This window comes from Chaetodon auriga, chromosome 20 (assembly GCF_051107435.1).
Source record: "Chaetodon auriga isolate fChaAug3 chromosome 20, fChaAug3.hap1, whole genome shotgun sequence".
Lineage (NCBI taxonomy): Eukaryota > Metazoa > Chordata > Actinopteri > Chaetodontiformes > Chaetodontidae > Chaetodon > Chaetodon auriga.
In genome coordinates this window covers 4,058,743-4,074,090 of record NC_135093.1, presented here as the reverse complement: position 1 = coordinate 4,074,090, position 15,348 = coordinate 4,058,743, and the positions used below count along the sequence as shown (strand labels likewise).

General features: G+C 44.5%; 2 protein-coding genes across 2 annotated transcripts; one reads left to right on the top strand and one right to left on the bottom strand.

The window, feature by feature from the left end:
* Positions 1 to 3,512: 3,512 nt before the first annotated feature.
* mrpl43 (mitochondrial ribosomal protein L43) lies at positions 3,513 to 5,501 on the bottom strand. The gene is made up of 3 exons (XM_076759746.1): positions 5,221 to 5,501; positions 4,547 to 4,653; positions 3,513 to 4,182 (listed from the first exon to the last, which is right to left on the bottom strand). Exons 1-3 carry the CDS (start codon positions 5,349 to 5,351, stop codon positions 3,965 to 3,967), a joined length of 456 nt encoding a protein of 151 aa, XP_076615861.1. The 5' UTR covers positions 5,352 to 5,501; the 3' UTR covers positions 3,513 to 3,964.
* A 212-nt stretch (positions 5,502 to 5,713) lies between these two features.
* Positions 5,714 to 9,860, top strand: twnk (twinkle mtDNA helicase). Its single transcript, XM_076759272.1, has 7 exons — positions 5,714 to 5,777; positions 6,047 to 6,707; positions 7,016 to 7,718; positions 7,938 to 8,178; positions 8,654 to 8,761; positions 8,909 to 9,050; positions 9,184 to 9,860. Exons 2-7 carry the CDS (start codon positions 6,072 to 6,074, stop codon positions 9,517 to 9,519), a joined length of 2,166 nt encoding a protein of 721 aa, XP_076615387.1. The 5' UTR covers positions 5,714 to 5,777; positions 6,047 to 6,071; the 3' UTR covers positions 9,520 to 9,860.
* The last annotated feature ends 5,488 nt before the right edge of the window (positions 9,861 to 15,348 follow it).

Sequence of the window (15,348 nt, the reverse complement as noted above, 5' to 3'; positions counted from 1 at the left end):
AGAAATTCTGTCCAACTAAAGGCCAAACAAAGCACTTACCTGCTTGCCTGCTTACTTATGAGATTCCATTTTTCAAGCTTTGCACAACAGATTTTTTGTCATTTTTTTGTGCAACATGAATATTGTTCAAAAGTGTGCACCCTTATCTGGTTTTGTTATTCATGGTGTCTAGACCCTCTCTATGACTCTCTGGCTTTTGCTCAAAAATGGGAAAGATCTGCTTCAGCGTTGCAGCTTTAGCCTCTTTCCTAATCACGTACTATAAATTGTTAGCCAAAGTATTAGCCCAATGCCTCGACTCTGTTCTGCCAGACATTATCTGAAAAGATGGGACAGAATTTATTGTAAATCTTTTTCGGTGTATGAAACTTAATTTGGGTGGAGTGGGCTTACCCATTTCAAACGCTAAGCAAATTTGAAATTGGAAAATATTTTTATCACTTGGCTAAAACTGCTGTCCGCTCTCATAATTATAAATATTTTCCTCCACTTTCTGTCACTGTTTGTCCTGATGGATGAAGCCAAATATGGGCATTATTTAGGGTGGAGCTGAACAGAAAATGTTACTATATGCAGATGATGTCCCACTGAACTGATAACACATGTATTGGACTTCCTTTCACACTGGTGGGAAATATCTGATTCTAAATTGGGCAAAATTGAATTGATGCCACCCAAACTTTCCCATATCTTACTTTTTAAGATCACCTAAAGTTACATATCTTGGTGTGCTCAGTGCTGCCTGACCATTCGACCAGGCCTGCGTATCCTGGCCGGCCATGCAGAGAACAGACGACGATACAACTGGACGTGTTGGCAGAAGCTACTTTGCACTCGCGTGTTTTCCAGCTCTGTTCTTGTCAGCCTTTTTAGTCCTTACGCTCGTTTTCATCCTCACCTTCATTCCTCCCCTCCCTGCTGCCTCTTTTGTTTTCCCGTCTCATCACCCCTGCTTGACAGTATCATCTATTTACTCTCCCTGCTCACATTCACGCTCTCTCAAGGACCCTGCTGAGTTTACAAATGGCCATGATGGCCCTCTAATGAATTTAAAAGCGGTTGTATTAGTGAAAGCACCAGAAAAAACACTGAAATTTCTGCATCGCTTTTACATTAGAGATACAGTACAACTCTATTCTTACTTTTATGTCTGATTATGATTTGTGAGATGGTTTTCATTGCACACATTTCCCATAAGGGGACATCTTAAGCATGAATCTGTGACCCTAAATGATAACGCAGGAGCAACTTGAGTAAAGGTTTGCTGTTCAATGCTGATTTATAGGTGTGATTCGTGTCTTTTTATTTGAATCAAAGTTGTAAATAAATGTCCTTGTTGGGTTGCATTTTATTGCAAGTTTGTACTGAGTTGTACATGTTACTGTACTTAAACCATGTATTATATAAAAGCTTCCATGATGAAGTTCCCTCATCATCAAGTTGTAGACAATCCTTAACATGTTGAAAGCTTAGTCTGCGATCATTTCTGCTGCTGCTGCTGCTGCTGCTTCATTCTCACTTAAGGATAATCTGTTTACAACAAACACTGGCTCTGCACTGTATATTGTACTATGGACTTTAGGTAAAAATAGCTAACGTATTGGCCCAGCGGTTTTATGGTCACCTTGTTTGTGCACGCAATCCCACAGTGAAACACTTGTTTTGGCAAATTCAGTGAGTCAATATGCAAGACACAGTATATTTTATGTTGGTTTGGATCATTTCTCCAGGTGTTGGCCAAAGAAACTGGTGTAAAGACTTCAAAATTTGCACTGTTCTGTAAGTCTTTTGCTGAAGGTCATGTAGTACACCCTTGTAAACTGTGACACTTTCCATCCAGTTGCTTCTGTATGATTTTTTTGATGCAGATAATGAACTTATCTATGTGGTTTTGCTAGAAAACGACTGGCTGAAGTGACTTCTTGGCTTGTTGTCAGATAGTTTGAACCTTTTTTTTATATCGTCTCTCATGTCTTATTTATTGGAGTTCATTAAATTTCCACTTGCTCTTCTGCAGATAAAAAAACACTTTGCATTATGTTCAGCTTGGGAAAAAAATGTCAGTGTCAACAGCCCTGAGGGGAAGTCAGGAAATTACATGCACAACATGTTCTCACCGAATCTTATTCTCAAGACGCCTTGGTACTCGGTTGTTTTTAGCTTGTGGCAAGCAGTAAAGACACCGTCCTCCACTGGGAATTGAGCCCACGTGATCCCAGAGTCATTTACATACATGTATGACTCTGACAGAGCAAAGGTATAACATCAGCTTAAGGAGGGTGGGGGGATAAAATGACCATTTTCAGAGCTGTGTTCCAGGCAGTAACTTAGCAACAGCATCTTTATTTAGAGCCCTCAGTGTCCTAGCGTGGGTCTGGCTGTGCCAGATCCCATCGGGGAGAGCGGCTGTGATGAGAGCACAGCGGCTGATATCTGCAATTGGTGCCATAGATAAATTAAAATGCAGAAAGTGAGTATGAGACGACAGAAAACACTGTCACACCATCAGCCAACAATGCTGTGATTCCACCGCTTTATTAAAACAAGCTGAACAGCCGAAACAACCGTCACTGTCCCTCCTGAATGCACAAGTTTACATTTGGTTTATATGTCATTTGAATTCAGACACTTTTCTTGGCTGCAACAGCTTATGTATATGACTGAGGGTAATTTAAAGGTGGAAGGCGTACGCATTCTTATCAGAAGTACCTCTCAAGTCCAGATATGTGGGAGAAAATGAGCTGTGTCCTGCTGCAGAGCTCGGCTCCACTGTCTCTCACTCATCACTGTCCTCTGCAGTCGTCTCACGCTCCTATCCAACATCCATTTTCACATTTAGCCAGAACATTTCCTGTGACCGGAGTTATATATACGACCAGTATCCATCAATCAACAGAAACAAGCAGGTCCGTCCAGGGGCCACCTTTCACTTTCCTTCCATACAAGTCTGCTGATTTGTATTCATCTGATGACTGGTGGTATGGATGTGTTTCTGTGAAGAACACTGAGGTTATTTGGAAGCAGGGTCACGCCTTTTGCAGTCAAAAATGTTGAATTCAGGGTGAGAACTGCAAAGAAAGCAAGTTTTGCCAACATCTGCTTTACTGAATTTGAACAAATCACTCACTGGAGGAGTGTTCGGTTCCTCTTACAGCCGCTGCAGAGTACAGCTCTGTCCTGAAGGTTAAGGCTCGTCCCTGGAGCTACCACACAACCATCTGTCATGTCCATTTAAGCTCTGGATCATTTAAGGTTGTGCAGCGAGGAAACCGTCAAACCTCAGTATTAAACTGTAAAAACATGTACAAAAACATGTCCCCGTGTCTTACAAATAAAAAAGGTGTACATCTGATATGTGTCTTAGCTGTGAAGTATTTTAACTGCAGTTCAATCAATCACACTCAACGATGCAGACAGCACGGCTGCAATCAGTTTTGCTCTGTTGGTCTTCCTCTGACAAGCTGTTCAAATACAAATAAAAAGAATCTAAATTTAAACACCAACGCCAGCAGTTGCAGAAAAAATATCCTTTTTTTTATTCCGTACAAAGTTCAATCTCCTCCGAAGTGCTGCACTGATTACACGAATGATCAAATAACCTTGAGATGGAAAACAGTTATCTGCTTTTAAATGCGTCAGCTGACAAACCTCTAGTGGATTCATGGGAAGTCTTTTCAAATGTGGCATTCAGAGCTGGTGCTGTGTGCGCTTTACTGCGCAGCTTAAGTGGCTCTGCTGCCACCACCAGACAGACAAAGCGCAGGGGAAAACGTATTCAGTGGATAGTGGGGTCGTCTGCGCAATTATCCGACAAACAGATCAGAAAACTGCTGCAAACACGAGAACTTCTTGACCTGTGATTTAATTTAGATTGCAGACATTTAAAAAAAAATGTCTTGCAGAGTAAATATAATAAAGCACAAATTTTCTGGAAACATCCAAACTTTTCGACGTCGGTTAGTCCTCATTCAGCGCCCTGTTTCTGCGGTCTGATGGGGCCGATCGACGGGGGCCGGTTGGTGAATGGGTGCCACTGGCCCTGGATGCTGGGGCTGTCTGTGTGGAAGGGCTTGCGGATGCGGATGATGTCCAGGCCAGACTGATTGGTCAGCTTTGTAAGGAGCTCTGAAATCTGCGGAGCCGTTCTGCCCGTGACAGTCTCTTCCCTCACTTTGCCGTTGACTGCAGGAAGGAAGAAGAAGAAATAACTGTGAGTTCCATCTGTGCAAATTTTTCTAACCGACAAACCTGCCGACTGTGAAATGTGCCAAGAAAAACATGTGATTCTGGGTGGGACTGTTTGACTAAAACAACTGAATCCCCCAGTGGCGTTTCACTTCTACCTGAAAAGAGGTCTCAGCAAAACCTGTGTTATACTGCCCCCTACAGTATCCAGGAGTAATAACAAACATGATGACAGGACTACCTAGTACCTAATTACATGGTTCTTTCCAAGAAACTTTGTAGAACTATTAAGGAAAAAACAGGAGCTACAACATAAATAAAATCTGTGCTATAAGGAGGAAAAGAAGTCATGAGCACTTACGGTATTCTGCAACTATTTTGGGTATCCTGCATGACTGAGGAGACACATATACAACAGTTGCAGGGTTCTTCTTGGCATAATCCACCACCCCCTCTTCAATGAACTCCCTGAAAAAGAGGGGAAGAAGATGAAGATGGTCACTCTGCTGTTTGATTTTCAGGTAATAAGAGCTGACTAATAAGTGAGGTACTTGTACTTTACTTGAGTATTACCATTGTCTGTTATTTTATATCTTAACTCCACCACATTTCAGAGCAAAATACTGCATTTTTTGTACAAAGCCCACGATGAGACCTTCAAAGTGTTTATTTAGTCCAACCCAAAGATGTTCAATTTACAACAATATTACACAAAGAAAAGCAGCAAATCTTTACATTTAAGCCAGAGTCAGAAAAAAGAGGTGTCTTTAAGCAATTAATCAATTATCAAAAAAGATACTAATTAATTTTCTGGCTATCGGCTACATAATTAATGGACTTCGTTGTTTCTGCATCGATAATGAGGCAATAACAAGGCCATTTTTCAGCGAGATGAGTACTTTTATCAATAAATTTAGCTATTAACATTACTGAAATTTTGCTTGACTAAGGCAGGACTTTCACATGTAACCTGGACAGGGAATACGAAGGTACAACATACTTACAAAAATACTGTAACACAGCTTGAGTTTTTACCTGACTCCAAGCGAGCTCTGCGCATTTTTGGAGAAGATGATGGAGATCCGTTTCAGCTGGCAGACGTACCGACCGACACCGTTCTGAAGAACACTTTGAAGGAAGCGACTCGGCGTCCCTCTGGACGACATCGTTTATCCGAAAGATCAACGGTTATATGAAAATTCAGATATTGTTCAAACCGCTTGACAAATCAACCGTCTAAACACGTAAAACAGCAACAACATTCACAGAGGACGACTTCACGGGCATCTGTACAGCGCGGTCCGTCGAGGAAGGGTTCCGGGGTGAAACAAAAAATTACTACGACGGTTAAAGAAAATGCGAATTCATAGTAAGACTTCTTCCACCAGCTGATTCGATATTTAATGTGATTTTAATTTTGTAAAAATACATATTTTAATATTTAAAATGTTTTCAAATGTTACATAGAGATGTAGCATAAACAGTTGCAGTTTGGTATCTTTCGCTATTTTCGACCCGGACTTGTTTTGAGACGCACTTAAAAGCCCGGGTGAGAGGAGCATGGAGGAAAATGAGGGCAAGCAGCAGAGCCAGTAAGTTGGTTTTTGTGTGTTTGTTCCTTCATTAAACGTAAACTGGTTCTACTTAAGGCTCTCACACATATTCGGGCTGATTTTCTTTCATATCCAACGTCATTTTAACCGAAAATAACGTTTTTCTGCCTCTTCGTCTTTTATCTGAATAACGTTAACATAGGTCACTCAAGACATGTCTCGGCTGTTACTTGTGTTAAGCTGATGTTTCTTGCTATTTTTGTTTTCTGTTTTCGTGTCTGATGTTTCTTCGTTCATGTCTTTTGTAGGTTCAGTGTCCTAACCACGTAACGCATGTGGAGAGGCTTGCTGCCAAAGGGCACCACCTGCATCTTGCAGGTGGCAGCCAAGAGGTTTCTCCACCACAGACGCTTTCCGTCCTTCTGTGTGAGACGTCTCACGCAAAGGCTCCTCCAGAGGCCTCCTGAGACTCCATGGGTTTTATATCCTCGAGTTAAATCCTACTTGCTGGCACACAGTGGAACCAGGGCTTACAAAAAGGATACTAAGTCCGCTGTAGAGTTTCCTGTGAGTCCCATCACAGTCACAGATATCAAACAGTATCTGCGCTCCAAAGACATCCCCTTCCACGATGGCTACAGCTGCCTCCACATCCCGAGCATCTTCGTCGAGTTGTCTGCCAGGAAGGACAGCTTCTCCTTGTTCATCGACAAAACCACCGGACAGTTTCTGTGTAAAGACACGCTGGTGGAGGGGAGCTGGGAGGATCTCCAGGACTGCCTGGAGGTGATGCAGAAGGACGAGCAGGACGTCCTCAGCCCTCATGTGCTGCTGGGATATCCAGAAAGTTTGGAGGAGGAGGAGGAGAGGGAGAGGGAGCTGAGAGAGGTGCAGAGGATCTGGTCCAGCTCTGTCCCCCTCACTGACCTCCCCGAGGACGAGGCTCAGCTGATCAAAAGCATGTTTCAGGTATTGTTGAGTGTGAAGTACGCCATCACAAACATTGAAAAGCAGAGGAATTTAGCTCTACATAATACAGTTATAGTTAATCATAGTGGCATATGGAAAAAACATTCAAATTGTACTTTTCGATTTAGTTTTAGATTTGTTTTCAGTTGTCAAGAGGCCTTGATGTGATTATCAAACATGTCTGTTTGAAAGTTAAATCCGTTAAATCAGAAAGATTAAAATTTTCTCACACAAATAAATGAGAGAAAATATTGTAACACTCTTTATTGTCCTCACGGGATGATAAGCTTAATCAATGTTTCTTTCAGATCACAAAGGTCTCTAATGCAACTCTCAAGAAGTTTGGCGTGAGACTCTTCAAGCCCACCAAGAGTCTGGTTTTCCCCTGGTTTGGTGGACCCGTCTCCTCCCTAAAGGGGGTGAAGCTTCTCTCCGCCCAAAGCACAGACACTGAGAAGGTGACTTATAATGAAGCTACGGTCCCAAAGTGTAATTCTTACTACAACCTGTTTGGCCTGCCCCTGGTGAGCCGTATGGACTCTGAGGTGGTGCTGACTGGACATGAGCTGGACACTCTGGCGGTGAGCCAGGCCACAGGACTTCCCAGTGTTGCTCTCCCACGTGGAGTCAGCTGCCTTCCACCGGTCCTGCTGCCTTACCTGGAACAGTTTAAGCGTGTGACGCTGTGGCTGGGAGGCGATATTCGCTCCTGGGAGGCGTCAAAGATCTTTTCACGCAAGCTGGGTCTGAGGCGCTGCTCGCTGGTGCGGCCCGGGGAGTCCCGGCCGTGTCCCGTGGAGGCGCTGGCCCAGGGGAAGAACTTGAGCCAGATCATCAAATCCTCCATCCCAGCCGCCCATAAGTCCATAGTGTCCTTCAAGCAGCTCAGAGAAGATGTGTACGGGGAGCTGGTGAACACAGACCAGGTGGCTGGAGTGAAGTGGACGAGGTTTCTGGAGCTCAACAGGATCCTGAAGGGACACCGCAAAGGGGAGCTGACTGTTTTCACAGGTATAAAGAAACATGACGGGGGAAGCATTTAATGTGTTGGCCAGAAAAAAAAACAATTAATGCAGCTTTAAAAGCTTGATTTTGTTATCATCAATCAGTTTTTAAGTATTAGCAGGTTCTGAGTGTTGAGTTTTGGTGTCGGTGCAGGACGGCGGGGTTTGTGTACCGTCGTCTGGACATGTCCACTCTGCTCACTGTGTATGTTTCTCTGTTCATCAGGTCCGACCGGCAGTGGGAAGACCACCTTTATCAGCGAGGTAGCCCTGGACCTTTGCATGCAGGGCGTCAACACGTTATGGGGCAGCTTTGAGATCAACAACGTGCGTCTGGCGAAGATCATGCTGACTCAGTTCGCCATGCAGAGGCTGGAGGAAAACCTGGAGCAGTACGACTTCTGGGCAGACAAGTTTGAAGAGCTGCCGCTCTACTTCATGACTTTCCATGGGCAGCAGAACATCAAGTGAGTCTCTTCAGCTGGTGGAGGCATGATCCAGCATTCTTTGTTCTTCTCAATATTGCACCAAATTTAAGCTGCAGAGAGCTGCACCGATTAGTCGTTAAACTGATGAGCTCATCCACAGACGATTGAGGATTTCCTGCTTCTCTGTCTCTCTTTTCTGTGTTTTTGAGTTTTGAATTGTTGATTGGACAAAACAAGATATTTGAAGAAGTCGCTCAGACTCTTGGGAAAATGTTTAATTGAGAAAATAACCAGCAGAATATTTGATAATGAAAATAACCTGCAGTTGCAGCCCTTTAGCTAAAGTACTTGTCTGAAATATAAGTATATATAAACTATACATAATTGTGGGAAGTACAAAGTGTCAGTGTGAGTTTAAGCAGTGTGATAAATATTTGACATCAACAGACTGATGCAATATAAAAGCAGCATTGTTACATGAATCATTCTGACTCCTGTCCAACCCGCTCTGTAGGACGGTGCTGGACACTATGCAACATGCTGTCTACCTGTATGATATCAACCATGTCATCATAGACAACCTGCAGTTCATGATGGGACAGGAAAACCTCTCAGTAGACAAGTGAGTACGAGACGAGACCAATCAGAAGAGAAGCAAATTCTGTCCTTCATCTTCCAAATACAACTTTATTTAACTCCGTAATGTTAACAGTGAAATTTGAATGTAGTTTTGGTTCAGTTGTATGGATATAAATGTCGTGTGGTGCAGGTTTGCGGTCCAGGACCACATTATCGGAGCGTTCAGGAAGTTTGCCACCAACAGCAGCTGCCACGTCACTCTGATCATTCACCCCAGGAAGGAGGAGGACGACCGAGAACTGCAAACGGCATCCATCTTTGGATCTGCGAAGGTAAGACAGAGTAAAATCAGACTGACCTCACTGTTTTAAACTAAACTCTGAGATACGACTTAGTTTATCTCACCTGCCTTGACGTTACCGTGAAAATATGTCCCAACACGTCTTTGCCCTTAACCTCCTCCAGGCCAGCCAAGAAGCCGACAACGTCCTCATCCTGCAGGAGAAGAAGCTGGTGACGTGTCCCGGCCGCAGGTCCCTGCAGGTGACCAAGAACCGCTTCGACGGAGACGTGGGCATCTTCCCTCTGGACTTCATCAAGTCCTCGCTCACCTTCTCAACCCCCATCAAGGGCAAGCACAAGCTGAGGAAGGTCGCCACCAAGCTGGAGAACGAGGAGGCGGAGCTGGCGGTGAAGAGGGAGGAGGCGAAGAAAGAGAAGGAGGAGGTTAAAAAGGAGAAAGCGGCCAAAGCGACAAAGACTCCCCGAACTATGAAGAATCCTACAAGAGGAAATGAATGAGTGTGGATGTTTCAACCAGAATGTGAAATAACGACGGTAAAAATAAGCTTTTTCACAGTTTGTAAAGCTCTTCTCTGCAGCAGCTACTGTATATTCAGACTGAAGTCTCTCTTAGAAGTACTGACAAGGTTCTGCTCTTCAATTTCAAGACATACTGTGACACCAGGAACTGCTGTTTTCATGCTAATCTCTATTATTTCATGGTAAGACATTATCACACCGTCTGCTAGCCAGGAGGACACAAGCACTTACACATGGCCATAGTGTGCTTTCTACTGACTTTTTGTACCATAATGAGTTAGTCAATGAGCTGTTTTTTAAAAATAAAATGCTCCTGATGCATCTTTGTGTCTGTGGTTCCGTCCTTGGTCAGCAGGGGGCACTGTGTGCTTTATAGACGACACTACAGATAGAAGCTGGTGAGCAGAGTCGCTCTGTATCACTGCCTTTATTTACAACCTGCAGACTGCAAATGTGTGTTTAATTTAGCTTTGCTTTCATTCTTAAGTATGTTAACATTGCTAAAGCTGTTCTCCCCAGATGTTTGTGTGATTTCTAAATGAATACATGTGTGGCTGCTCAGTCCTCTCTGTGTGCTTTTCATATGAATCCTTAAGTAAGATCTTTGTCCTCCTTTCGCCCTCCTGCTGTGAGCGTCAGCGCCTTTAACCCTGATAATGAAGTGGTGTCAGTTTACATATCATGTTGGAAGGTGATGAAGTTCTGCAGGTTTTCATGCACCTGCCTGACGCAGTCGTCCCCTGTGTCAGATCACACGATCCATTATTTAGACTGTGACTTAATAAATGCAAATGTGTTTCAGAACATCTTCACCTGAATATTTCATGGCTCGAGCCAGCTGCCCTGCCCTGCCCGCACTGGTGTGGGGTTACGTGTGAAATCAGCAGCTTTCCGGAGTGTGAGGGGCCACGTCGTGCTGCACTGTCAGCTGCTGCAGGATCTATCGACGGTTCAAGTGTCGTATTTCATCACAGTCACCGCGGAGCCAAATACATTTCAGATTGATGATATACAGGGAACGGTTCAGTGTGGGGATGTGAAAGCGCCTGCGTGCTTGGTATCAGGGCCTTTGATGACTTTTTTTTTCTCACTCAGGGAGTAACGCTCATTAAAAGATTGAGGATCTTTGCACTTTGGGAACCCCACGATGGAGAGTTTGAAACAAATGTTTAAATTGATGCTGCAGAATCAGACATTTTTCTTCAGAGCCTGCTGCCTACATTGCCCACAATGCAACCCGCTAGTGTAGCCTGGAGCCTCTGGCCTCAAGCAGAGATGAGGAGTTGGCCGTAGATATCTGGTTAGATCACTTCATTCCCTCTCCACCCCCTCAGGTATTTTTCCTTTTCAGACTCGAGTGAAATCTTAATGCTTATACAACTTTTTCACATCAACAGACTCTTATGTGTAAAATTGATGCAGTTCCCCTTTAATGTTGTTCTACCGTTGTCTCCCTCCGTCCAGAGTTCACAGACTCTGGGGCCTCTCTGTCTGCCTCTGAGATCTCTGCTGGCTCTGTCTCTGACAGACCGGTCCAGGGAAGCTCCCGGCACCAGACTCACTTTACACATGGTATGTGGCCCCCGGTGCTGCTCGGATAACCGAAGCTGTAAAATATTGTTATAAGCTGTGGGAATACGTCCTGTGTATGTTTGATGAATGCAAGTCACGGCAGACGAGATGGCAGGAGGGAGACGGTTCCTGGACAGATGTGGTGATCGCCCGGTTTTTGTTCCCTCCTCTCGCTCTCGTCTTCACCGAGCCGTCCTTTAGTGCTTAACGTCTTCCTGTGAATGTTTTACTGCTGCGCAAGTACACACCGCTTCCCATAATGACTCCAGGCTGTGCGCTGGATGGGTCTGGGTGTCCTCTTGGCTGTGTGGGTGTGGGATATGGCTGCTGAGGCCTCTGAATGGGGCTCTTTGTGTTTTGAGGCATTACTGCGCCCAGATGATGGCGGCTCTGTCCCCTGCCAGCTCCTCAAAGGAGGGAAAAACATGCACAAAAACTGGAATGAATGAGTGTGACACAAACGCACCCAGATGCACAGAACTTTCTGAAACACTCTGCAGCTGTCAGTCATACTTTGCGGCATTACTGAGCTTCATCCAAGTAAGCTTTCAAAGATAATGACCCAACTTTTCTGTTTCTTTTCACAGAGTAAACAGGTGGTGGAAATATATAAAAAGGTAAAACACTGAAATCGCTGCGTATGTCAGAGCACAGCGCTGCACGTCTGATTCCTCTCTTTGTTTTGAATGGCCTCTGCCCATCAGAGCTTTGCATGCCTATTCAAATAACTGCCATCTGGAGAGGGGAGGAGATGAAACGGCTTGAGTTATGCAGCTCTTCATCGTGAAGGAAACAAATTGTGCAGAGACCAAACGAATTCCACTTCGTCAGAACGCCAAAGGATATGAGAGGATGTGAATCAAATGAGGCTAAGAAGAGATGTTTCAGCTGCAGATAAACCCTCTCTCTTATGAAGCGCTTGACCTAAAATCCACCAAAAACATCATGATCAGATGTCCTAATGAAGAGTATTAGAAATACATCTAGTCCAGGAAAAATCCAGGCTTTGTAACAGTCAGCGAAAAATGAGCTCGAGGCCCCAGCTGTTCCCAGCACTGCTGATGATGGGACCAAGGATACATGACATGCACGCATAGCTCTCCGCCCCATTAGCTGCCCTTCATTAAGCCAAATATTTGACCAAGTCTGGAGGTAATTTTAGGACCTTCAATCAGAGTTAATCAGCCAGTGGCTTTGGCACTGCAAAGGGGCTTTACTCAACATCCACGGTATCATATTCAGAGTATTTTCAGCTGATCTTGGTTATGATAGTGTGTTTCCTCTTGGACATGCAGACAAGACAGTGTTGTGCTGATTTTGTTTTGTGTTTGTTTTATCTGGTTTCTTGCCAAGAGATGGATGAGACGATTGATACCGCTCTCATGTTGGCACGGTAAATACGAAGTTGGAAAACGGTTAGCTTAGCTTAGCTTAAAGCCTGGAAACAGGGGGAAACAGCTAGCCTGGCTCATGTTGTGAACAAGAACATGAATAAACATCACATGCATTAAAGCATATTTATGTATTTTCTTGCTAGCAGCCTAAAGTATGTGTTGGGAAGTGCGTGCTTTCTATGTTTCATGCAAAAACAAATCAATTCTTTATGCTGAATTTCTGCTTTTATTGCACAGTACAATACAGCAAAGTGGAGAGAGACGGCAACTATTTGAGTGAAACATGAACCACGTTTAGTAAAAAGCCAACAATTGAATTGAACAGCTGCACATACATTCACAAATGACCGACGCTACGGTTGAAGGCTCTGGAGCAAGTAAGTAAGTGGGACTTGAGCTGAGGTTGTTCAGTCAGCTGCTGCGTCCAAGGTCAAGAATGAACTATCAGAGCTCAACTTTTTAGCCAACATGGCCGAGATGTCTTCAAAGAGCTCAGAAAAACAAAAGGTTTTAACATCTGCAGCTCAAGTACGACTGAGCGAACTGCCCACGAAATACAGTCAAAACCGTTTGAGCATGGCATTAAGTTTTAAAAGCACTTTGAGACTTATCTAAACACTCTGCTGCTCAGTTTTCAGATTCTGTTTGACAAACGCCAAATTTAGCAGCTTAAAGAGAGTGAGAACATTATTTGACCCAGACTGACATCAAAATAGAAAGTGTGACAGAACATGCTGGGAGAACATGGAGGGGTACAGTGAGTATGTGGAGCAAGTTGTCTGTCACGTCACAGTTTCTCCCTTTGAAGCAACTACGGCAACTTTTCTATCTTTCAAAGTAGGAAACAGGGACGCAGTATTTCTACCAGGATCATTTCAATGGATGCAATGATCCTACTGAGAATCAGTAGTAAAGTAAAGCCACTCCAGTCACAGTAATGCAAAGTAAATGCTTTGTTTCTCTGTGTATTTGCAGCCAGAGCATACTGAGGACACAAGTCGCTTGTAGACAGACCAGAGGCCGTTTCAGACTCAACGCTGATTCAAGATGCCCCACCACCCCCTTAATGTCAGGACATGAGGAGGGGGAGGTTAGTCTGAATCACTTACTCACGTGCACTCTGCACATTTGACCCACATTACCCAACAGTATGCCTGCCACTGTGTATATTAATATCCACGTGCACATCCTCCCCTGTGCGCTCCCAGACCAGGAGAAGGCTCGTGTTTCAGCTCATTATGTGAAACATAAAGGCTAATGCTATTCTGCATTTTTCTTATTGCCAACAAATGCCTGATTTTTCTTATTCCTCTGTGCCTTAGAGCTCCAATGTTGTCCAGAAACACCTTCAGTGAGCCACACCATTGCACCTTCACACTGTGGTGTAGTCAGTCCCACATCCTGCTGCTATTAATATTCAGAAATGTGTATTTCCAAATGTGTATTAATCCGCAGCTCTTCAAATTCACTATTTGGGGTGAAACTTTACTGCTTTGGTTCACTATCACTGCTCTCATTGTGTTGTTTTCAGCTGCAGCAGGTACCTGATTTCAGTGAGAGAAAGCTCTAAAAACCCACTGTATGCTAACAGCAGAGAGGCAAAGTTAAAGTTAGCAATTAGCTGGTGAACAAAGTGGAGCATTTAGCAGCTGAAGAACAGATGTTTACCTCGGGGGCTGGCCTAAACTGGCTTAAAACACTGGATTAAAAGTGATTTTGTCTTTTGTTTGTGCTCCTGACCTTTGAGCGTCAACTCAACATACATGTGACTTAAAGTAAATTTAGTGGCTTTGAACTATAAAGATCTTTGTGAGTCACAGAAAAGTGCAGCTGAGTGTACTGAACAGACTCCTCAGAGAATACCTGTTGGTGGCAGGCAGAGTGGTTCACCGACAAGCGTCTAAAGGTCAGCCAGCATGTCCCTCTTTCGGATTCACTCGTGTTGAGCCGTGGTCTGTCTCACACCTGTTCCAGCATCCTTGCAGGTGCCATCACTTTCCAGTTAACATGAGCCTGCTGATCCTCCGCAGTCACTCCAACCACTCTGAGGATGGTGAACTGTCATGTAGCATTAGCAATCGGCCTTCAGTTGACCATCCAGCCCGGTGACAGAGCTGTACTGTAAACACCTGCCGCCTCTGCGTGCTCCACTGGCCATGTTCTGCCTTTTGAACACGACAGGAAAAGCTTTTGAGAGACATCAACATGCCCGAGGCTTATATAACACTGAGATCTTGCCAAAGAGAGCGCTGAGGGGCTTAATCTGCCCTGGCACTATGGGTGTAGAGGCTGTTCAAGAGCCCTGAGGGGACTGGAGAGGGTGCACCATCTTACTCTGCAGTTCTGGTTCTTATGGATGCTGGAAAAATCATAGAGGTTAAACGAGGGCCACGATGAGAGCATAATCAGTGGTGGGAGTGGTGGGTTTGTGGTCAGGAAAGTGGAGGCTGAGGTAGAGGGAATAGTCGATGGGGCTTTAAGGAGCAGCCATCTCTGTTTTTAATGAGTGGAGGGCCTCATTCCTCTTAAGCAAGTGGTCAGAATTAGCGTCCTACACCAGGGATAAGTGAGGCCCCTGGCAGGGCTCCAGCAGCTCACACCAGTCTTTCTTTTAATTCACTCTGAGAGCGAGAAAGACAGAGAAAGGGAGCTGGAGACAGCTCTGCCCAGCCAACCAAGCATACTCCACTGCCAGCCAAAGAAAATGCCCATTCACTCTCAAATTAGCCGTCTGCACGGCCACCTTCAAAGGAGGCCCCCTCTCTGCCTAATCTTCTCAGACTGTGTGCACACACTGACCGTCTGCTTCATGAAAGCCTGAGTGCAGAAAACCAGAGCCAGT

Coding starts and splice junctions, on each gene's coding strand:
- mrpl43 (XM_076759746.1), bottom strand. CDS start 5,351: ATGTCGTCCAGAGGGACGCCGAGTCGCTTCCTTCAAAGTGTTCTTCAG. Junction 4,654..5,220: donor CAGAGCTCGCTTGGAGTCAG/GTAAAAACTCAA, acceptor CCTCTTTTTCAG/GGAGTTCATTGAAGAGGGGG. Junction 4,183..4,546: donor CAAAATAGTTGCAGAATACC/GTAAGTGCTCAT, acceptor TCCTTCCTGCAG/TCAACGGCAAAGTGAGGGAA.
- twnk (XM_076759272.1), top strand. CDS start 6,072: ATGTGGAGAGGCTTGCTGCCAAAGGGCACCACCTGCATCTTGCAGGTG. Junction 6,708..7,015: donor TGATCAAAAGCATGTTTCAG/GTATTGTTGAGT, acceptor TGTTTCTTTCAG/ATCACAAAGGTCTCTAATGC. Junction 9,051..9,183: donor CCATCTTTGGATCTGCGAAG/GTAAGACAGAGT, acceptor AACCTCCTCCAG/GCCAGCCAAGAAGCCGACAA.